This window comes from Carya illinoinensis, chromosome 5 (genome assembly GCF_018687715.1).
Source record: "Carya illinoinensis cultivar Pawnee chromosome 5, C.illinoinensisPawnee_v1, whole genome shotgun sequence".
NCBI lineage: Eukaryota > Viridiplantae > Streptophyta > Magnoliopsida > Fagales > Juglandaceae > Carya > Carya illinoinensis.
Window position 1 is genome coordinate 32,736,440 of NC_056756.1, and position 22,057 is coordinate 32,758,496.

General features: G+C 34.4%; 3 protein-coding genes and 1 long non-coding RNA gene across 11 annotated transcripts; 3 read left to right on the forward strand and 1 right to left on the reverse strand.

The window, feature by feature from the left end:
- Positions 1–3,381: 3,381 nt before the first annotated feature.
- Positions 3,382–8,141, forward strand: LOC122311066 (anthranilate phosphoribosyltransferase). Its single transcript, XM_043125423.1, has 10 exons — positions 3,382–4,016; positions 4,364–4,843; positions 4,950–5,107; positions 5,393–5,476; positions 5,590–5,642; positions 6,335–6,416; positions 6,706–6,813; positions 7,024–7,147; positions 7,276–7,361; positions 7,777–8,141. The coding sequence occupies exons 1-10, from the start codon at positions 3,641–3,643 to the stop codon at positions 7,996–7,998; spliced, it is 1,773 nt and encodes a 590-aa protein (XP_042981357.1). The 5' UTR covers positions 3,382–3,640; the 3' UTR covers positions 7,999–8,141.
- A 3,079-nt stretch (positions 8,142–11,220) lies between these two features.
- Positions 11,221–13,953, forward strand: LOC122311615. 5 transcript variants are annotated; one of them, XR_006242822.1, is made up of 3 exons: positions 11,221–11,589; positions 11,788–11,972; positions 13,601–13,953. XR_006242822.1 is itself a non-coding variant. In XM_043126223.1 (3 exons), the coding sequence occupies exons 1-3, from the start codon at positions 11,429–11,431 to the stop codon at positions 13,669–13,671; spliced, it is 384 nt and encodes a 127-aa protein (XP_042982157.1). In that variant the 5' UTR covers positions 11,221–11,428; the 3' UTR covers positions 13,672–13,953. The 5 variants fall into 5 exon arrangements, 4 of the variants coding, with proteins under 4 accessions (XP_042982157.1, XP_042982159.1, XP_042982158.1 ...); XM_043126223.1 differs by having other exon boundaries at positions 11,861–12,012; XM_043126225.1 differs by having other exon boundaries at positions 11,861–11,972.
- A 211-nt stretch (positions 13,954–14,164) lies between these two features.
- On the reverse strand, positions 14,165–17,530 carry LOC122311616. 2 transcript variants are annotated; one of them, XR_006242824.1, is made up of 4 exons: positions 17,062–17,530; positions 16,928–16,960; positions 16,715–16,820; positions 14,165–15,621 (listed from the first exon to the last, which is right to left on the reverse strand). It is a non-coding gene; the product is annotated as an uncharacterized LOC122311616 (long non-coding RNA). The 2 variants fall into 2 exon arrangements; XR_006242823.1 differs by having other exon boundaries at positions 14,165–16,820.
- A 1,082-nt stretch (positions 17,531–18,612) lies between these two features.
- Positions 18,613–22,034, forward strand: LOC122309565 (protein POOR HOMOLOGOUS SYNAPSIS 1). Of its 3 annotated transcripts, none has more exons than XM_043123075.1 (8): positions 18,620–18,975; positions 19,891–20,001; positions 20,687–20,752; positions 20,897–21,000; positions 21,117–21,319; positions 21,408–21,454; positions 21,581–21,660; positions 21,797–22,034. In XM_043123075.1, the coding sequence occupies exons 1-8, from the start codon at positions 18,703–18,705 to the stop codon at positions 21,840–21,842; spliced, it is 930 nt and encodes a 309-aa protein (XP_042979009.1). In that variant the 5' UTR covers positions 18,620–18,702; the 3' UTR covers positions 21,843–22,034. The 3 variants fall into 3 exon arrangements, with proteins under 3 accessions (XP_042979011.1, XP_042979009.1, XP_042979010.1); XM_043123076.1 differs by having other exon boundaries at positions 18,626–18,975; positions 21,633–21,660; XM_043123077.1 differs by lacking the exon at positions 19,891–20,001 and having other exon boundaries at positions 18,613–18,975.
- The last annotated feature ends 23 nt before the right edge of the window (positions 22,035–22,057 follow it).

Genomic DNA, 22,057 nt, shown 5'->3' on the forward strand with positions numbered 1-22,057 from the left:
TTTTTGATTTTAGTATAGTATTAGTGGATTATGTAGTTAGTATAACTATACTATAGTAATATGGTGATATATAGTGAATTATATAGTGATATAGTATTAATATAATTACGAATACTATAGTGATTTATATAATAATTTATATATAGTGGATTACTAATAATATTTGTGTTAATATCAGTGTATATTTATATATATATATATATATATATATATATATAATAGTACCTGTATGATACAATATTTGATTATGTATGTTGGTGATAATATGCTAGTGATAAAATGATGGTGTCTAACTTATTTATATATTTAATTATATATGTTAATAATAATATGCTTGGTTACATATACTTTTTATATGAGTCTATGTGATCAAAAGTATACAAATCTATTTATAAAAAAGAATATATATTATAATTTATTATGCTATAAAATGTTTTTATCCTTACTATATATTTTATATTAATAACATATGTCATATGATCAAAGGTTCATGTTTAAATTAAAATTTTATGTTATAAAATTAAAACTTTTAATGATAATGTTATATTAATTAGCAAGTTAGCATATAATATAAAATTATTTTACATATAATTATATAAATTATATAAAAAATTATATATAATATAAACAATCATATAAAAAATATTTTATATGATATAAAAAATTAAATATATATATGAACCGGTTCGGTCCGGTGTTAGAAAAAGAAAAACCAAAACCGGATCAATTTCGATGGATTTTGAAAAAAATAAAAATAGTATCGGATTGAACCAAACCAAATCCACCTGTTCATCGGTATTTTTTTTACACCTACTGCTAAAGCTATTTCTGCTCCTTTGTTGTCTGGTGCTCAACTTTCTACTACCTATGGCATTCCCTTATCTGATCCCACTCTCTACAAACAAATGGTTGGGACACTTTAATATCTTACATTAACACGACTAGACATCGCTTATGCTGTCCATTTTGTTTGTTAGTTCATGCAAAGTTCAATTGATCTTCCTCTTCTTGCTCTTAAGCGTATTTTCCATTACTTAAAGGCAGCAATTCATTTTGGTCTTCATTTCTCTTCGATTTGTCTTATAAGGTTTCTGTAATGTTGATTGGGTAGGGTCCAAAGCGGATCACTCCTCCATGAAGGGGTGTGTTGTTTATATGGATAACAATTCACTTTCATGTGGAGCAAAGAAGCAAATATGTCTCTTAGTCAATGGTAAAAGTTTAATACCAAGCAAATATGTCTCTCAATCAATGGTAAAAGTTTAATTATACCAAGCTATAATTAGTTACATGTGAATTCTATATAAGTAAATACAGAGGCTCCGCATAAGATCAAGCCATTCCTTTTCCGTATATATATACATCAACTAAGGCGTATGGGTTATAGCTGCCTCCAAGCCCAAGTGATATGGTTGATTGAAGTGTTTTCAGGACTAGTAATATCTTGCACCCTAAACATGGACCAATAAACTGATGGGTGTGTGGGGGTGCACAAGAGCATTCGCATCCACGTAGAGCATCTTCAATAGATTAGTCAAAGTTAAAGGACACTTTTTATGAATGTGAGATTAATTTAGTTTTTGATTATTCTATTCACATAAGTTTTCACATTAGAATATCTATTTTTTCTTTATATAACAATAAAATAATATAAGATAAATTTGAATTTGACTATTTAAATTAAATTTCCACATTAGATTATCTATTTATTTATTATATAGTAATGAGTAATTAATAATTAAAAATATATATAATTTTTTAATTATTAATTTATTTTATTTGATCATATTTTACTATTCTACATATTATATATTAATTAATAAATCATAAATCATCAAAATATGGATACTTGATGCAGGATACCGTGCTATGGAGGTACCCAAAAGCAAGAGTTATAAAAGAAATAATAAAATAAAGATTTAGTGGTGCGACTAAATACATCAAATTTGGTTTTAGTTTTAAAATTATTGTAGCTAAAAGTGACTGTAGCTACATTTTGCCTAATTCAATGTGTACACTTTTGTTGTCCTATAATTTTTTTTATATTTAAATATTCTATTGAGAGTGCTCTTAGGCATCCCACATTTTTAGTCAAGATTTTGCTAATACTATCGTCTTTTACCACCCTACACCCTATGAAAAACATCTATATATCTTATGAAAAATACTCTCACATCTTATAAAAAACTATAAATGTAGAGTGTGTGATGTAAATAATGGCTGATTTATAATAAAACTCTTAAAATAATACAATAACTTAACCATCGCTAAAGTCAATGAGAGGAACAAGAGACTGAGAGAGGAATGACTATATTGCAGAGATGCAAAAATGGGATATGAGAGAGCAGCTCCCGTGTTCGAAAATGGGAAATATCTCCTGCAACCTGAAATTCGCCTTCTTCCTTTTGTTTTTTGTTTTTAGGTTCTGCTTGACCACTAAGAATTCTCATATGAGAATTTTGAATTTTAAGATTAACTATTAAAATATTATATTTTAATATTATTATTGTATTAGAATTTGAAAAAGTTAAGAAAAAGTTAAATTATTTATTATATTTTATATGGAGATTTGAGAAAGTTGTAATGATGAGATGAGAATTTTATGTTTGAGATAAAAATTTCTTGGGACCAAGCAGAACTTTAATATAAAACCCGCCACGTCAGCTGCATGCGCAAAGGGTTAAGCAAATTTGTCTCTATGTAGCGGTGTTGAACTTAACCATCCTTTAAGTTATTGTATTTAATTTAACATTATTTTGACATCCCTTAAGAAAATCAAATCATTATTTTCTTCTTTTTTTACATTATTTTCTTCGTATAATTTGAGGAGGATGCTAATTTTATTTAATTTGATGTATTTTGATGCTTAGTTATTTATCTTTTCATATTTTTGATTTATAGGTTATTGCTTTTGAAAATAATGAAAATGAAGCTAATTTGATGGATTTAATATATGCATTAAAAATATATGTAAAATAAATAAAATATTATTATTTTATTAATTTAGAAAAATGATAGATTGATAGAATGTTTTTGAGTTCATCGGCAAACATGTAAAAAACAGCATCTTTAAACAAAAAATTGTCTAAATTAATGTTTAGATCGATGCTAATGCTTCACTTGACGATTTCAAACTGTTCAGCCTACAGGTTATGAAGATAAGGGTTAGTGGCGTGATCAAGTAATTAATATGATTAAATTAGAATAAAATTTTTTATAAACAGTTATTTTTATATATATTTAATATATTATATTAATGTGATTGATGGTGTTATTTTTTTAATATAAAATAATTATTCTCATTAATTATAAAAAATACGCATCACTTGATCTGCCAATTGAAATTGACTTTATTCCTTTCATATCTATAACCTTACAGGCATTTGCGCACTCCATTACCATTTTTCAAACTGATCTGGGCTTGAAAAAAGCTGGCGGAGGATTCAGTGAGGAGCTGGCAAGACGGTCCTGACGATCACTTTTGAACAGCGTCCGCCTTCCTGCGAACAACAAAAGCTAAGGTTTACGCTGAGTAGTTTTAACCAACTTCTTCTAACCTCCTCACCTGATCTTCAAGGATTAAGCATACCCTGCCATTTGAGCTAGACAGAGAAGAGAGAGTGCATACCGGTAGGCCACCATGGAAGTTCTTCTCAATCCAGAATCTTCTCTCTCAATCATCTCTACCGTTCACAACAACAGACCTCGTAATTCCACACATTCGCATATCCGAACCTCTCTTCGATTCTCCTCAAAATATCTCGGCCCTCGGATTCCACGACAGCCCTCTTTGACCGTTAAATCCGTACTGGACTCCGCCACCATTGACCTATTAGGGCTCACGGAGTACGATATCCGGAACCCCGCTCTTTCGTCTTCCTACCGTCGCTCGCAGTTTCCGAAGCCGAATCAGACGGTGCTTGATGCCCAAGCTCGGGTTTGCACCGGGCCCACGCAGACCAGGCCGCTCGGCGAGGAACAGGCTGTTAAGGTCCTGGACACCATCTTAAGATCAGGTAGGTGTATATTTTTTAAATTTGATACTAGGTTAATTTCCTCTAAAACTTCATTGTTTTCAGAAGTTTGATGGTGTTTCCTGTTTTAATTAAGCGAGTATTGCTTGAACTTCATTATCTGATTACCACTGATCTTATGACTCAAGAGCTTGGACTTGTAGTCTGAAACTGCATTTCGGAAGACAATATGCCCTTTATGGCTAACTAAACGGAATACTAGAATCGATCGATATGGGTCCGAGATATCTAAGCTATAGTTCTTAAATTCTGTGTATAGTGATATTGTCACTTAGCTTTTAATCAGGCCTAAAGGTGGTTTTTTTTTTTTTTTTTTCGTATGATTTTAGCTAAGGGAGATCTCAAAGATGAGGATGAAGTTTCCAAATCACAGCTTGGGGCCTTTTTTGCGGCAATGACGATCCGCACAAATGCCTTTCCAGAAGCAACCCAATGGAGTGAAGGGGAAAGGCGTGCTATGGACACTTTCTGGCCGCTCCTGGTTCGAGTGCTTCCACATGATGTAATCTTCATTGCCGACCCTGAGGGCTCTATAATGGGAGTAGGGAGTTCTATTGGGCCACAATATCTCGGCAATAGCTCTAGTGAAATGAGATTGGTTGGTGCCCTAAGGGAAGTTTTGGCCGGAGGACATCTTGGATATGAGGAGGTCCAAGGTGTTTTACGTGATGTTCTTCCATTGAACGTAGAAAATGAGTCTTCAGGAGTAAGTGAGTCATTGCTTTCAGCCTTTCTAATCGGTCAACGTATGAACAGGGAAACTGATCGTGAATTAAAGGCATACTGCCTAGCATTTGATGATGAACTGGGTATATGTTTTACTTTCATTAGTCAGTTAAAGTTGGCTTGTCAATAGTTGGGCATACTAATTTGAATATGTACTTTCCTTTGGTTCATTTATTCGTCTGATTATAGGTCCACCTCCTGTTGCTGAAGTTAGATCGTTGACTCATTATGGTGAACCTTATGATGGGAACACACGTTACTTCAGGAGCACATTGTTTGTTGCTGCAGTTAGATCCTGTTATGGTGAAGCTTGCTTGCTTCATGGAGTTGAATGGATGCCACCAAAGGTCAGCCGTCAGCTTACCTGAATTAATTTATTCTCTTTTATTCTGTAAGTATGAATGTTTTATAATGTGTTCGTGGTGCCAGTAATGCATTTCAAATTATAAAGGAATTTTCCATTGGAAATGAATGCAGACGAGTAAAAGCCTCCTATAACTTACCCTTTTTGACCTTCCCCTGCAATGAGAACATTGCCTTCATAGTAAATTTTCTTTGGAGAATGAAATGCATTCTCTTTTTAGCTTGTTGTGGTTCGGCTGTTGAAGATTTGAATGTTATTCTTTGTTCAGGGGGGCATAACAGAAGAACAAATGCTGAATTTTATGGGTGCAAATACAAGCTTATCCCCATTGCAGGCGAAATATCTTCTTGAGGTCTCTGTGGTTCAAAACTTCTAAATCCTTCACAATCATTAGATCTTTTTGCATTGTGGGCCTCGGTTATTCTATTAATTTATTTGTTTGAACTTATGAAATTGTTATTTCAGGATGAGGAGGTTGGTTTTGCTTACGTAAGTCAACGTGAAGCTCGCCCATCTCTGTATGGAAATCTAACCATATATTCATATTTCAAGCCCTTCTCTTTGCCCTTTTTTGTGTGGCATTTTCAGTTGGATAATGAAGATGAGTGACGTCCCTAGTGCTTGAACATAACACTGTAATGTCATCTCAGTTTGACTATGTTTCCACTGGCTTTAAAGCACACTGGCTACTTTAAGGAGCTGAGATTTGTACTCCGAGAACTTATGTATCCATAAAAGTTCTTGCTTCTATTTCTCCTATAACGAAAACTTCTTGCTTTTCCTCATTTTAGTAGAGCGCTGTCTTTGAATTTGGCGCTTTCTTTCTTTCCTTCAAGAAATTATCTTTTTTGAAATTAACTAGGTCAAAGATGAGAATGCAACCACGGATAAATTAATCCCTTTCTGGTCTGTCTTGCTTAGGCTATAGTTCCAACATATCTCTTTCCCTAGTTTTGTTTTCAAATGTAGTTATGGATGCACTCACTTGGTGGTCTGTTAGTCAAGTTATTTCTCGTCTTCTAATGTAGATTGGTGTTGTGAGGTATTTCCTACTACATCCTTAATAGAAAAACATTATCTTTCAGCATTATCTAGGTGTGCTCTAGTTTCGATCTGTCATGTTTTTTGAATCCAAAGAGAATGATGCTAAATAACAATATTTTATGATTGCTGCAGATGTTCATAGGTACTAAAAAGACTATTATTGCAGATATTCATTGACTGGCTTGAGGGAGCATATAAAAAAGCGTCCCCCTATTGCAACAACTGAAAAGGTTCAGCAATTCATTAAGGTGAGCCACACTACTATTTAATGCTGGTGTTATTAGCTTTTGCTGATGGTCATTTCTGCTTGATAAATACTTTGCTGAGTGGGGAAATTTGAATGGCACTTCAAAAATCTGTCACTAGTTTACTATTAATATCTGAGATTCTGAGGTAAATTAGTTTGGTTTAATGCAATATGCATGTCTCTTACATGTGTATTTCAGACTTTTATTTAAGATAATGTTGACTGCCACCTGATATAGGAATAAAGAGGTTGGCTGTCCAGAATGTAAAAAATGTGTCATTTTTTTATAGGCTCGAGGGAAGGAAGCAATCATTGCTGGATTTTATCATGATGGTTATGAGGAGCCACTGTTGATGCTTATGAAGAGAAGAGGTGTTCATTCTGGCTTGGTGGTGAAGGTCAGAAATTTGCCTTTAAATGCTACTGTGCCGTTATTTTTTTTTGAAAGACTATACTTTATCAAGTTTGCATTGAAAGCTAATCTTCTAATTAAAAGTAGGTTTTTTTCATCAAATTTAATGTCAAGATGTTTTGCATAATTTAGCAAGTTAGGATGAACCATTGAGTCCAAAATAACTTGTTATAAGCTGATTATGTTGTTGGTTTAGGGTGAGGAAGGGGCCCTCTCAATGACAACGAGATTACGGTCAGCACACATTTCTAAAGGTTTCCCTGTGAACTACTGTTCGGGTTTCCGGTCACTGAGCATGGTGTCTGCTTGTGAAGTTGATGGTTTGTATCTTTTTGTTACCTTATCTTCATTACGTGCTTCTTGTCATTTCTGTGTGTATATATAGATTGAGATTCCAGTGTATATTCTTCTAACATTTATACTAAAACATGAAATTTCGGCGTTGCAGGGGTGTCACGTGAGAGTTTCAACATTGAGGTTAATGCCAAGGACTATGGTTTCGAGCCTACTGATAGTCCAAGAACTGATAGATCGGTAGAATTTTTTTAGCTCTTTTGTGTTTTCTTTTCTCGTCTTGCATAGCTTATCATCCAACCTTGCTTTTGATGAATATATGTTCACAGCTGTACTCCCAACAATAAATACTTCTGTCTTCTACCTCCCAACCTGTTATATACGGAAACTTGCATTTGGGCAGTAAAGGGAAAGGAACTGGTTCTAGGAACTGTAAAAATTACTCAACTGGATGAGGGTAGACTTAGTTAGATCTAGCTACTATATAGTAGAATGAACTATAATTCTGTAGTTCTTCTGATGTGGGTTCCATGACCCCCTTTTTTTTGTCTGTTTTTAGTTTTTGTTTGTTTCAAAGCCTTTGTTCTCTTGTTTTGGCCTTTTTCTTTTTAGTAAGGCACTGGTTGTATGACTATTTTAAATTCTGCAAATTCAGGTCTCAAAGAATATTGCGTTGGGTTTAGCAGCTCTTTGTGGTGAAAAGGGACCCACATATGATCGTATTGTCTTAAATGCTGGAATGGTGGATCACTTGCTGGGATGTGATGGCGCAGAGGACATATCTGTGGCGCTGGATAGAGCCCGAGAGGCCATTGACAGTGGCAAGGCTTTAAAAAGGCTCATAAATTACATAAAGATCTCTCACAAAATGAGGTAAAACTATGCACAACAAGTGCTTGCTTTCTTTGAAATATGTTTTACCGCAGAATTAGCTCTGTAATTTTGTCTTTTACATGTCAGTCGACAATGTGATAAACAATGAAGGGGAAAGGTGAATAATAGGTCTTTTTGTTTCTTTCTTTTTTTGTTCCAAGTTATTTATACGCTTAGCTTAGCAGCTAGCCTCATTAGTTTATCTTTATAACCTTCAGTTACCATAGAATATGGTTATTTTAGCGTATATCTCCCCTAAACACGGAAAAATTTCTGTAGCAGTGTAATCAATTTTTAGAGACCATCAGATTAGGGAAATTTTCCATTGTTGAGGTATACTTGTGGAAAACTCTTTGCTGAATGCCTGTGCACCCCATGATTAGTCAACACTTTGCTTAGACACCTGGTGCCAATCACCATAAAAGATCTCTCTAGTATTTTTGTTCCTTTTTTCTTTAAAGTTTATTATCCGGTGACAGGTGGCAAGTTTATGCCTGTTTACATTTAACTGCCTTGTTGATCGTGGCCAATGAATGGTTGCTTATTGTGTTAGCTTTGGAAGAGACTCACTTTCCACGTATCTTTTCTCCTTCATTTCAATGTTGCTAATTCGACAAGATCGATAAATTATACATGAATACCTAGAGTCACTTTCGGTTCAGTTCACGTGAGCTATTTTCCTTTGTAAGCAAGTATAGTATATATATATTAAAGAATTACAAGATAAAGAGTCAAAAGGATGAGAGGGCCCAAAAATCATCCCAAACAGCTAATACAACACAAGTAAAGAAAAAAAAAAAAAAAAAAGGATCTGGAGCAAGTGACATGGCTTCTACCCATTTTCCACGAAGGGAAACTACTTGAAGTGGTATTTTTGCAATCCGATTTTCGGATTGCAATACTACAACCAGAAAACTGCAGTAGATTGTGTTGTGCTACACTTTGTTGGGCCAGGTTGGTTGAAAGAAACTCTCAGTCTTTTTCTCATGATCTTTGGTTAGGAGAAGTGGAAATATAGAAAAATAACATTTAATAGACAATTCGATATGCCGGCAACAATCGTCAGTGGTTGTGAAGGCAAGTGGGGATCACGTGCCATAGCTGGTGAGAAGAAGTTGGTTGGATGTGGTTGCTGATCTCATCTTTGCTGCCCGTGGTGGCAAAATGCGCACTGTAGCGCAGCGGTGTATGGATCTAATGCGCGACTTATCTAATTTTATTACTCAAAAGAATTTTATTACCATCCATAGATCATTTTACTATTATTTATAAAATCCTATTCTTATCTAATTTTAAGAGCAACCCTAAGTGTCATCTTGAACTTGAAACTTTAAATTAAATGGACCAAGCCCCTTAATTTGAATAAATCATATTGAATAGACTCGAACAAAATTCGTCCGACTCCCACTCGTTTTATATTAGCAGGTTTAATTGATCCAAATATTTTATTTAGCTTGATTAAGAGGATTTCATATTTCTTAAACATAAATTACAAGAATATATTTTTTCAGCATGACTTGTGAATTGTACAAATGGACAAATATATTGTGGTAAAATAAATTTGATAATAAATATCCTGTAACGTCCTGATAGATAAATCAAATCACATGGTCTATATTTCAAAATGATTAGTTAATAATACAATTAGAGCCCAATTGAAACATTATAAAGAGTAAGAACATTTTATTTCCAAGCAATGTAAGATCATATACACTACCTACCTTTATCATTATCATATAGGGTATCGCATATCCAATTAATAAATATAACCCAAATCTTATCTTATATTCAACAAAAAGATTATTATGCGGGTTGATTTGTAATTGATTTATTTATTAATTTGGTTTAATCAAGTAGTTATAATTTTATTTTCATCTTGTATTTGTGTTGATAGATATATCGTGTCAAATATAAATCGTAAGTTCAACGAAGAGATTGTTGCCAAAATGAATTTCCACTCTTTTGTTACTCTTCTTCAGCAAACTGCAATATCGTTACAACTCTATTTTTCCAAGTTAATATAAATCTTTGAAGAAAATCCTTTAGCCTATGTGTGTGTGTATCTTAATAATGATATTCATAATAATTTCAACACCTATGATATTTGTAACATATTTTATCGTATTTTCTTCCATACGAAGAGCAAACATAATATTTATTTAGAAAAATGCGAAAAACTCCCATCAAACTACAACTAAATTAACAACCACTCTCCTAAATTATCAATTTTGGCAGTCATGCTCCAAACTACCAAAAGATTGTAATTTGTGAAATTTTAAACAATAGCCTATACTTTTTCACACTATTAAAAAATGTGATTTTTTTTTATATCTTCTTTTATTTTACATTTCAAAAATATTAGTGTGTTGAGTGTGAGGCTGCTGTGTAACATTTCTCTTGTAATTTGCCTTTTTCCACCTTTCAAAACGAAGAAATTATCTTAAAAAACTTTAAAATGAAAAAGTTCACCTATTAAATTCAGTATTTTTTAAAAGAGATATTTTATTTTTATTTCTTATCAAGGGTATTTACTATTTAGGCCAAATTTTAGTGTTTGCGCATATTTCATTTAACAAATAAACCGAACCGAACTTTAACTCGATAGAGCTTATCTCGAAAGATTTTGATGTTTTACGACTTAATTATTTTATGTAGCTATAATATCCCAAACAAAATTATTTATAATATGATATATTATGACTAAAGATTATAAGATTAAAAAATAGGATAATGTTATGGTGCATATCAAATATGCACACCAGCTCAAACGAATTTTTTTTTTTTAAATTTTTTTTATCTATTTTTGAAGCATATTAAACACCATAAAAAAAATATAAATTTACTAATAAGTACTTCCTTAACCTTTAAGAAAAAATAAAAAATTAAAAAAATTAAAATATATGTGTAAATACATTTAGGCCCCGTTTGAATAGAAGAAATGTTTCATCTCATCTTATAATTATAATCTTTTTAAATTTTAATATAAAATATAATAAATAATTCAATATTTTTAAATTTTAAAATAATAATAAAATTAAAAAATAATATTTTATTCAAACTTCTAACAAATGCGCAAATTGAGGAGTATGCTAACACTACCCTAATCTAAAAAGAGAAAAGCAACGGATCAGCCACTTTAGCGTATCAGCCATTGCACACCTTACGTGGATGTATTTTTTTTTCTTTTTTTTCTTTTTCCGTCATGACGAAACTAGCATTTGAATTTTGAACCTCCAACCATATTTCCGTATTGAGCCCATCCCACTCCCGCGTCCCCCTCCCTCCCTCCTGTCGCCCAGTACCCTTGAGCGTCGCCCAAAATCGGCAACTCGTCGCCCTACCTCTGCCCATCGCCGCCGAGCCCTTTTTCCCCACAGTCCATTTCGAACGAGAGGGAGGAGTTCACGGGGACCACTCGTCGCCTAGCACCCGCGATGGCCTCCCTCCACCAGCGCCACCGCACGATGCATCTCGAGTCGTCACCATCCCTCTCGTCGCCCAGCACCTGCGACTCGTTAGCCTCCCTCTGCCCATCGCCGCCCAGCACCCGCGACTCCTACATCTGTTTCACAGCCCATCTGCTCAGCAACAAGAGGTAACTCCATGTTACATGGTGGAATACAAATCCTACATTTCTTGTCTCTGTGGACCGTCTCCAAACTTTTTGTTCATATTTATTCATGTTATTTCTTACATAAGTCGGGAGGAAAATGATTTACCTCACAGCATATCTCCTTGTGTTTTGTTGTACTCTATCAAATTGTGAAAAGGAAATTCACTCCTTGTGCAACAGATGATTCAAGTATGATTTGGGTATGGTCTATGGATTGGGATCTTAGTTGACTCAGGATTTTCTGTTGTTCCAGTGCCTTCTATGCTATGGAAAAAACAATTTGCACTCTCTGGAGGGAGGTCTACAAAGGTTTGATCCTAGCTTTACGCACTAGCTCGGGCTTTTTTCATCCTTATCAAATGCAAGTACGCCCCTCTTTAAAAAGTTGGCTCATTTTTCATTTTGGTAATCATTATAGGCCGCCTAAATCTTTATTTTTATTTGCTTTTTTGTTATGCCTTTAGTTTGTCTCTGAAATTGTGTATTTGCTTTACACTAGTATGTTATAGTCTCTCCAGTTTAGAATGAAGCAAACCAATGTGGTGAAGAAACTAGAGAGGATACAGCCATTGGAACCACTGCTTTTGCTCTTTCATCAAAGACCATTTTACAATTAAACTAAAAGAAAAACATCTCACCTGAGTTTTTTTTCCTTTTTATTTTTGGAATTAAAAGTGGAATAAAACTGAACTCCAAGTGAAGTTGGAGCCTCGAGCATTCCCAGCGTACATATGTTGTGTATGAATTGTTGTATTTCATCATACACTGACTTTTGCTCCTGAACCTTGCCTCTCTAGACCGTAATCAAGAACTCAAGATAGGTGCAGTTCACTGTGTCTTTACTGATTAAAGATGGCAATTACACCTCTTACAACATAGATTGATTGAGTTACAGGCTTGCAGTGAACTCATAGTTCACTGCTGACAAATTAGAGCAGACTATTACCCCCTAAAGAAGACCAACTACCTGCTGCTTTCTTCAGTTTTTTCAGTTAGTAGTCTAGGCTAGTGCTCTGGATATGTAAAATTCAGGGATTCTTCTTGCATTATATATTATTTTCAGTCACTTGTTTTAAATTATTTGGTGATATTTATTTGTGTATTAAGTATAACACTATCAGCTTCCTTTCACTCAATATAGAAGGTGGATTTTGACTCAACAGGATGATAGCCGGAGACTTGCATCCACATTATTTCCATCATTGAGTCCCTTACTGAAAAGCAAAAAGCTTCTGTCATATTATTACTTAATGAATGGAACCTGGCTATACCTGTGTATTGCCTTGGAATTAGTAGTTTGGGGCTCTTTGGAAAGCCTTATAATCATTCATCTGCACAATGGTCTACTTTTTTAGAGAAAAAAGAGGTTCACTATTGAAATATTGTTTTTTTTACCTTTTTAATTCACATTTCTTTTCATAATCATAGAGAAAGGTGCTAGAATCCATTGTATTATGTAGTTAGTTGCAGAGAATTATTTAAATAGCTTTTATGCTTGCTTAACTTGTGTTTGTGTCTAGCCAAGCATAACTGCCCAAACCTTTTGGAGTGTCCAAGTTGAAAAGTAAGAAAAAAGAATTTTTTGCCTTTGGATGTCAATCAAAACTACAAAGCTACAACTCCCTTGTGTATTTAGCATAGCCAACGGTAACCATCTTGTCCATGATGGCAAGAGAGATCACTTGTGAGTCCTCAGTGACAGCATGTTGAAGAACCTAATACACTCGTTCGGCAGTTTGCATGCATATCCATTGTTTTGTTCATGGTCTATGCTAAATGGTTAGTACGTTAGCCTACAGTCAATAGAATACATTTTGCCTTATTTTGTATTGTAGCACCAAATGACTTCATAAGCAAATGCCCATTGTTCTGGAAAGATATAAATGTTAGAAGATTATTTCTATCAACTGAGCTAATGAAAATTGTTCTTATGCTAACTCATTTTGGATTATTTCCCCACTTCTGTTTTGAACTGATTTCTTGAAATTTGTAGGAAGGGCGGAGGTTCTACTCATTGCTGCCTATGGCCAGGGCCTGAAGAAGCTAAACTTATCATGCATGTAAGAAGAATTGGAGCTTAACAATGGCAAGTTGCCCTAGCATCTCTCGTTAACTACATCTAGATGTTGATGTGCCAGATGTGCTGTGACTGCTTATTGAAGAAAAAGTGGACCGACTAACAAAGTAGCACAAAAGACACCTACTAGAGCTTTGTTGAATCAACTTGTGTAATGAAAACAGCTTGTGCACTTCAATTGACTTTGTAAACTTTAGGCAAAGTCTTGTGTAGTTGTGTTGCTCGATTATGATCATATAATTTATAATTCATGCCGATTTTCTTTTTTTGGTTTTTGTTCTCTAGCTATTGAAATTGGGATTTTTAATCATGCACTTCAAGTATTGTTTTTTGCATAAGTTGAGTTGTAGCTTTTTGCTGCTTTTTTCAGTTGGAGGAGCGATATTGACCTCCACTACTAACCTAAAAGCAAAAACAACTAAAAATTTATTACTCAACAAGAAATCAAAAAAATTATTTGCCCATAATCATACTCAACAATGGATGAAGCGCAACACCTGCTTTTTCATTGAAATTAACCACAAGAGTGCATCTTCTGGAATTAACCACATGTTCATGAACTAAATGCCATTAAGTATAAGAGTATATTCCCATAACTTAAAATCATTCTAGTTATACAAATACTGTGGCTATTTAAATACATAACATGAATGGACATTTTGAGATCCAATCAAAATCTTTGCAAAAAGAGTAACATCTGCAGTGAAACCTAGTCATTCCAGCACCATAGTTAGAGATGTAGCCGTCCATTGTAGAGCCATAACCTGTAAATCAGGGGGTTGATTTTCAACATCATTCATAAACAACCGTAAGAAAGGGAAAGGGAGTGAAAAGGAAAAGAAACTGCAGTCTGTGCCTGAAACTTTGATGTCAATGCAGACTATTTTTATATGTAGTGTTTCAACTGGGGGAACCTGAACACAATGAGCTCAATCTGATGTGTGAAACACAGCAGGCAACATGGACTCAGATACATTAAAAAAGATTCTCGGACACATGTATTCAAACTTGAAACATTTAAAAGTTTTGATGGTTCTTAGAATATTTCAGGTCTAGATGATTGATTACGACATGTAGGACTTAATTGGTTGCCATTCATGATTAAACTCTGGAAACGTGACTCAAGCAACCGCTTTTTTCAAACATTATTTTGATGCATATCTATATCTATATATATATATAATGATGTTTAAAAATAAATGGATAATGATAATATTAGCTCCCAGCAGAAAAAAAAAAAAAAATAATAATAATAATAATAATTGATTGGGGAGTATTGTGGGGCACCAACTGCCACGTACTCAAGCTAAATGAGATCTAATTTACAAAGCTTCTAGATGTTCATGAAATAATTTAAAACCAATTTCCCCTGCTTTATCCCCCATGCACATGCACTTTGCCATTGATAGTCACTGGCAAATATTTGTTTCTGAATTTAATGATGGGCAAATATCCCGGATACTGAATGAATAAACATCATTACCTCATGACTTCCTTACTATAACATAATATAGATCATATGTATTAATGAAACAAATCTATATAGAAACATATGTATGCCTCTGAACTCAGGTTTAAAGAACATTATTTTTCCTCCATGCCCTAAGCTGCAACACCCATCTAACAAACGCTAAAAAGCTAACCCTAACCCAAGTTTTTTTTTTAAGTAACCAAATGTTCCATCTTGAATTAGCTCAAAGTATTAGGCATTCTGATAGTTTTTGAATGTAAAATATATGACATTTTAAGAGAGAAGAAATCCTCGGGGGGAAGGGGACCCAATAGCCATCTTGACTGACAGTCCTTGAGTTCTATATGGAAGATCAGCCAACTCCTTCAAATCTCAATCTAATCTTTCTGTATGCATGATCTTCATCTTCCTGAAGATCAGCCATTAATACCTCAAAGATTATGTTTGAGCCCTTTAGAGGCAATCTCTGAAAGAGACAATGGAGGCATCAGTAGGTACACAGATAACATATATTGGCAACTGGCAAATGGCAAATTCTAAGCAAGTTAAAAACTTAATGGTTGTAGAAGATAAAAATTACACTCATCATCAACAAACAGGGTAAAGATAACAAAAGAATCATACCAAATTCACAATTAGGGAGGAAAAGCACATAAAGGCAAGGATGCCACAACCAGAATCAAAGTCATAAATTGAAAACTTTTATGTTCTACGGCGTAAAAAGAACAGCAATATACAAGGTGATTAAAAAAAATAGAAGTGGAAATGAAAACAATTTTCTTAAAATAAAATAAAAGCAAGACATGCTCAAACATTCTCACCGTGTAATATCAATACTTCCTTAGTTTTAAAAATATCATAATTTCTTACTTAATAAACAAAAAAGGAGGTATTATAATTTCTAAAAGGACAGAGGAAGGCACATAAAAACTTGAAACCTTAATTTAGATTTAAATAGCTAAAGAAAAAATCTAGGTGTTACCCTACTTAAAATATAACTCAGTACAAGGACTCACATGAGAATTGCACGTCCAAAACTACTTAATATAAACTATGAGGACCCTAGGTTGTTAAAAATACAGATAAAGTTGTCTTATGAAGTCAATATTAAAGTATCATTCTAGAAGCAAAGAAATGAAACGCCTCCATTGAGAAAAAATAAAATTGGCAACGGGACAACAAATAGAATTAGAAACCCGGTTTTCTCCATAACCAAACAATATGTTCCAGAAACTTTGATAAGAAAGCGAACAACTCACTAAAATAGAATATAGCACCATTCAATCACATTAAGTCATATATCAATGAAAAAGGGTTGCTTAACCATCAACCCCATTTGGCAACTATTAAGCTAAAAAACGCACATAAATTGATTGGACAAGCCATAGCAAAAAAAATAAAAAACTGAAATATTGCATCTTTAGCATATGTAGCCTACGCTATAAAGTGGAGAACTTAAAAATCCAGGCCAAAATTTTAACTCAACTTCTGATCCAATATTTTCTCGCTAACCAAATAGCACAAAACGAATGGAGAAATTAAATGACTAATAAAGATACCTTGGTACCCTAATTGCGAGTAACAAGGGTTTTGCCCACATTTTTTACTGTGAACACTGAAGGTGCCTTGATATCGTACCAATCCTTCTTCGCAAACGGATCGGCCCTAATCATATATACAACTATATATCACAAAAATGCTCGAGAAAGAAAAGCAAAGCCAAAAAAAAAAAAAAAAAAGGAGTTAACATGAAATAGGAAGATGACACTCACCCCTTCTTTCCCTTGGAAATCCTCTTATTCTTTCTGTTCCATACAAACACCAAAACTATTAGTGCCTAACTAACAAATCCAAGGATCTTATTTCACATGGAGAGAGAATGAGAGAAACATTGAGAGTACAGTACCCGACGACCATATTAGGAGAGGGGATGAGCTTAGTGGGGAAGCGAGCAAGAGTAAGCGACGACGGCTACTGAATGAACACGGAGACACAAAACCCCAATCTTGTATGTGAGAATTATATAGGTCGAGTTTGCATGTAGAGGGGGGGAGGATGGGAGACAGGGGGATGGGGGTGGGGGAAGGATGGGCGACGCGGGAGGGGGTGGGGGAGGAGGGAGAGAATGTAGTCGAATTTCAAATGAGGGAAATTTGTGAGAGAGAATGTGCAGAATGATACGGAGAAGGAACGGAAATTCACTATAGGCCACGTAAGGTGTGTTTCGGATGCTGCCAAATAGTGGCTGCTCTTAAGATTTAGGGTTTTTTTTTTTTTTTTTTTTTTTTTTTTTTTTGATATTGGGGATTGGAGAGGGGGATCGAACCCAAGACCTCTCTTATGGAGGCTGGGTGTCATGCCATCTGAGCCACAGGCTCTTGACGATTTAAGGTCTTTTTAGGATTGCAGTAGGTGGTCTAAAAAGTGCAATAAAACGGTATAAATTGCTTATATGACAAAATTTATCCGTTTAGTAATTTTACATTAAAGTATTTCTAAACTAAGAAAAAGCAGAAAATTACGTTTCAACAAAAGTACCAAAGTGATGCTTTTTGTCAAAAATACTTCAGAAAAAGTAATCCCTATTTTACTGTGCTATATACATTACAAAATGACCCTCATCATTTTAGTACAATGACAACTTTACCAATCTATATTTTTATTATTCCCATCTAATCTACTCAAGACTTTGCCCATCAATATTTTTCATTCTTTTCCTATCATTTATGCATCATTGAAGAAATTTTTTTTCATTATAATTATTGAAAAATCTATTAGACTATTTTTGTTATTATTTTATTATAATATTTTTTTTATTACTTATATGCCCTTTTATGTCATTTTTATGTCAAAAAGTACTTTTTAAATTTGTTTCCAAACAAATTAGTATGTTTAAAACTGCTATATACATACGGATTCTAAACAATAAATAGTTTTTTAATAGTAGAGTTTATTGCGTTCAGTTTTAAGCTATAACCTTTAAGTTAAAAATAATATTTTTTACCACAATTCCAAATATGCACTTATTCATCTAGAAATAGGCTTCTTGATCTTATTTTTTAGGAAAATATTTTCCAATTAAAGTGTTGTTTGAATAGTGAGTTGAAATAAAATAAATTAAAATTTAAATAAAATATAATTTTTATTATATATAGTCACTTTTATATACTTTTTATACACTTTACTGATGTGATTATTTTATATAAAAAAATAGCATAGCCAATCTTATGAGTGGAGTACATAAAGAATATTCAAAAGTAACTGATATAGAGTTTTTGATAAAATATTATTATTTTTTATATTATTATTTTAAAATTTAAAAAAATTGAATTATTCAGAGAAGGAAATGAGGGAACAAAATTAGCGACATTCTAGCACTATTATCGATCCGGCCACCTGAAGTCGGTAAACACTGTACTCGCCCTGTTTTAGGACAGGGGGTAAGTCGGTAAATACCAGCCATTACGGTTATTCAAGCGCGGGGGAGGCGACTAGTGTTTATATATGATGTTCCTTAATTGTCTAGCTATTTTCAAATTGTAAAACAATGGCGGGATCTCTGGCAATTGTACGGACCGAAGACGCACAGGACCCGGTGGACGCCATTAGCGACCAGTGGGAGATTCAATTCGCTCGCTTCTTCGGCTACCCTCCTATCTCCTCCTCTTGTCCCGGTCTCTCTCCTCTCCTTCTCAAATCCCGGAAACGTCGTCCCCACGGCACTTGGATCTCCTCCTCTTCCTCCGCCTTCCTACGACTCGTCAACGATCACTCCAATTCCGATGTCATCCTCACCGTATCTTTGAGAGGAAAGATCCTTGTGAGTCTTCCATTCTTTATTTGTTTGGCAAGCTGCTTCTCCTTCTTTAGCTTCTAACTGCTACACATCGCTTCTGTTCGATTTCCAAGAGAATCGAGGAACTTCAATATCAAGCTGTCATTTGAAGCTAATGAGTTTTAGTTTAATATAATTTAGCTGCATTTACACGGGCAACCAAACAGCTGATTCTGAAGTAATAATTACGTTTTGGATAAGCTCATTCAAATTTCATTTAATTCATGCTATGATTTCGTCTGTCTTTGCTGTGGTGAGAATTACATACTGATTTCCATAGATTTATACGATTACACTTTACGAATCCCTTTCTCCTCCTTATTCTGCTCTTAATATTTCAGATGATTGCTTTAGAAATTATATGTTTACGGTGCACGAGTTCTTTTTGGCAAAAAAATTGCTCTCTCCCTCTCTCGGTTTGAAGGCACTGCTCATGAGTTATGCTGGTATATTTGTGTATTCAGCTTGACTGATCTAAATCTTGAAATTATGAAAAAAGAAAGAAAGAAAAACACTATGATTTATGATGGCTATGTCTATTGACTCGAGCTTCTGGAACTTCTGTGAATTGGCAATGCATATCTATTTAGCTATTGAATTGTTTTTTCATATACAGAAAATTCATTTCTTCAAGATGAAATGGTCCGCTGATACTACAGATAAATTCCTTTCCAATTTAATTGGTTAGAATCTAGAAAGCCTTGTCTCTAAGATTAGCAATATGTAATTTATTCATGCTTTCTTTCTGCAACTTATATACTGAAGTAACTGAATGTCACGCCGAAGATTATTTCCAAACTGCTCAACAGAACTAATTTTAACTTCCGTTATTGTTCAAATCACACAGAAATGACTTATAAGTAGACGGAACACTAAGTTACATAGTTAAACATGTCTCAGGAACAACACTACGTATCGAAGCTGCACTTCTCCTGGCCTCACGTGTCATGTGTCTCTGGATTTCCTGCCAGGGGTACGAGATCTGTTTTTGTTAGCTACAGGGATCTTGAGGCAAGTTGCTTACTCTGTATATCTATGCTTTGTATATCATAGGCTGTCAATACTAAATGAAACAATAGTTGGTAGTTTAGGCTACCGGTGGAAAGAGAGACTTATCTTTTGCTCTACATTTCTCAACAATATATTTATTGGTGAAGAAAAATGAAATATCCTACTAAGCAGCCTATAGCAACTCAGAAATCTAGCTTACGCGAACCGCCATCAATATAAGTATGCACTTTGATTGGAACCTCTATTAAAACCCTTGTGTCTATGCTATAGCCTACACCAGGACTAGGGACTTGGGAGAACTAACTCCCGATTCGTAATTTTAAGCGATCACGTCGCAATTTTATTCCCAATTAAGAAAAGTCAGTGACTGGCATAGTATCTGTAAATTTGGCCCCGTAAAATTGTGAGCACTTTTGCAAATTTAGAACTAAATATGAATATCGCAAATTCCTTTCCTTCTAATGGCAAATTTGCAAAAGTATACTTCTTCATAAACGCCATATGTTTTGTTGGGTGTTAAATTGGTAGGGTGTGACTATTTATGACAACAACAATATCTTTCATGAAAATTTTTTGGCTGACGTAACTCTGAATCTCACTCTGCACATAGGCCAGCCGTTACTGCTCTGACTTTACCAACTACATATAAGAAGTCTAATGAATGAATTATTTTACCTCTTTGCAGATCCAAAAGTTTGCTTTGCGATTTTCAACAACATATGAAACAGAGATATTCATAAATTCTTTGAAGGTGAAATCATTGCTGCTTGAATTGTTTAAATGGGTCCCTATAGTATGAATACCGTTAAAACTTCACGAAGGCGATGCTCACACTTGCTTTTACAGCATTTTTCCTTTTCCCATGCACTAAGGTTATGTCGTGTTCCGTTTTCAGGAGATCTTGAATGATGTCAGCGATATTGCACCTTTAAATAATGACCTTGGATCTGAAATCTTGTCACAAACTGAGTTGGTGTCTTCTAACCGACACTCCAATAGGTAAAATGAAGATCTGCTGTCGGTTAATTAGTTATTTCCTCTCCCTTTACGATTTATTTCAGTATGCTGATATAAATGTGAGAAAAAATTCTGACACAGGTTGACTGTGTATGCAGAGCTTGTGAGGAATTGAGTTTTATGCCTCCCGAGCAAACTTATACTCCACAAATGTCACCAAGCTTAAACAATGAAATGGAGCAGCACTCATCTAACCTTGAAAAGGATACTGCATTTCGTCATGACTTTGAAGAAACTGTTGCAGCATTACCGCCCAGCTTTACATCATTGCTGACCAACTGTTGCTCTGAAGTGAACCAGGGTATGTAGATTGCTCTAATTTTTAGCGGGCGAGACTCTTCTGATCCCATATGACGATAAATTTTCTTAATTAACATGTATTGGTGCAGCCCAATCAACTGTTTGCAAGGAAGCTGATCTCAAATCCCAAATTGTGGTATCCTTCCAAAACTTTTCAATGCATGTTTAATAACCAGAAAAATACGTGGCAACTTGGTGCCTAATATTACATGGACTGCTTTTGACATTGGAATCACCTTTTGCTTTCATACATGCGAGATAGATGCTCTATGTTGCCACTGATTTATTGGTACATGTTGCTTGTTTTGCTGCAGAAATACATGGAGGATTCTGCCTTCCAAGGTAAATGTTTTGTACTTTTTAGGCCTGATATGGAAAGAGAGCAGATTGCTAGCTATAAGCACTACTATCTTTTAAAAGAAATTTATTTCCTCAATCTTGTTCTTTAAGATGCTATTTTGTTGTTTGCTATTTTCAGATATGTTGATTACAGTGGAGAAAGTTATCAGCGAAATGGGAGGTGATTTGACCCTGTAGGGCTTTGCATGTGATGTCTAGAGCATAACGCGCCTTTCATTGAACTCCCCAGCCATGAGCTGGTGTTTGCCACAAACAGGCTAAAGCTAAACCCTGTTCATTCTCTGACAGTATTAGCCTTCTGTTTTCCTTTGTTATTTTTTTAAATATGATCGTAGATAACCAAGCAGCTTTGAATTTGTGTTTTTTTATGTTCTATACC

Excerpts from the sequence above, each read along its gene's own strand:
- LOC122311615 (XM_043126223.1), top strand. The coding sequence starts at position 11,429 with ATGGCCTCCCTCCACCAGCGCCACCGCACGATGCATCTCGAGTCGTCA. Across the intron at positions 11,590-11,860 it reads CATCTGCTCAGCAACAAGAG|TGCCTTCTATGCTATGGAAA; the intron begins GTAACTCCATGT and ends CTGTTGTTCCAG. Across the intron at positions 12,013-13,600 it reads TTGGCTCATTTTTCATTTTG|GAAGGGCGGAGGTTCTACTC; the intron begins GTAATCATTATA and ends TGAAATTTGTAG.
- LOC122311066 (XM_043125423.1), top strand. The coding sequence starts at position 3,641 with ATGGAAGTTCTTCTCAATCCAGAATCTTCTCTCTCAATCATCTCTACC. Across the intron at positions 5,477-5,589 it reads AGGCGAAATATCTTCTTGAG|GATGAGGAGGTTGGTTTTGC; the intron begins GTCTCTGTGGTT and ends TTGTTATTTCAG. Across the intron at positions 7,148-7,275 it reads GTCTGCTTGTGAAGTTGATG|GGGTGTCACGTGAGAGTTTC; the intron begins GTTTGTATCTTT and ends TCGGCGTTGCAG.
- LOC122309565 (XM_043123075.1), top strand. The coding sequence starts at position 18,703 with ATGGCGGGATCTCTGGCAATTGTACGGACCGAAGACGCACAGGACCCG. Across the intron at positions 20,753-20,896 it reads TATTCATAAATTCTTTGAAG|GAGATCTTGAATGATGTCAG; the intron begins GTGAAATCATTG and ends TTCCGTTTTCAG. Across the intron at positions 21,001-21,116 it reads TCTAACCGACACTCCAATAG|AGCTTGTGAGGAATTGAGTT; the intron begins GTAAAATGAAGA and ends CTGTGTATGCAG.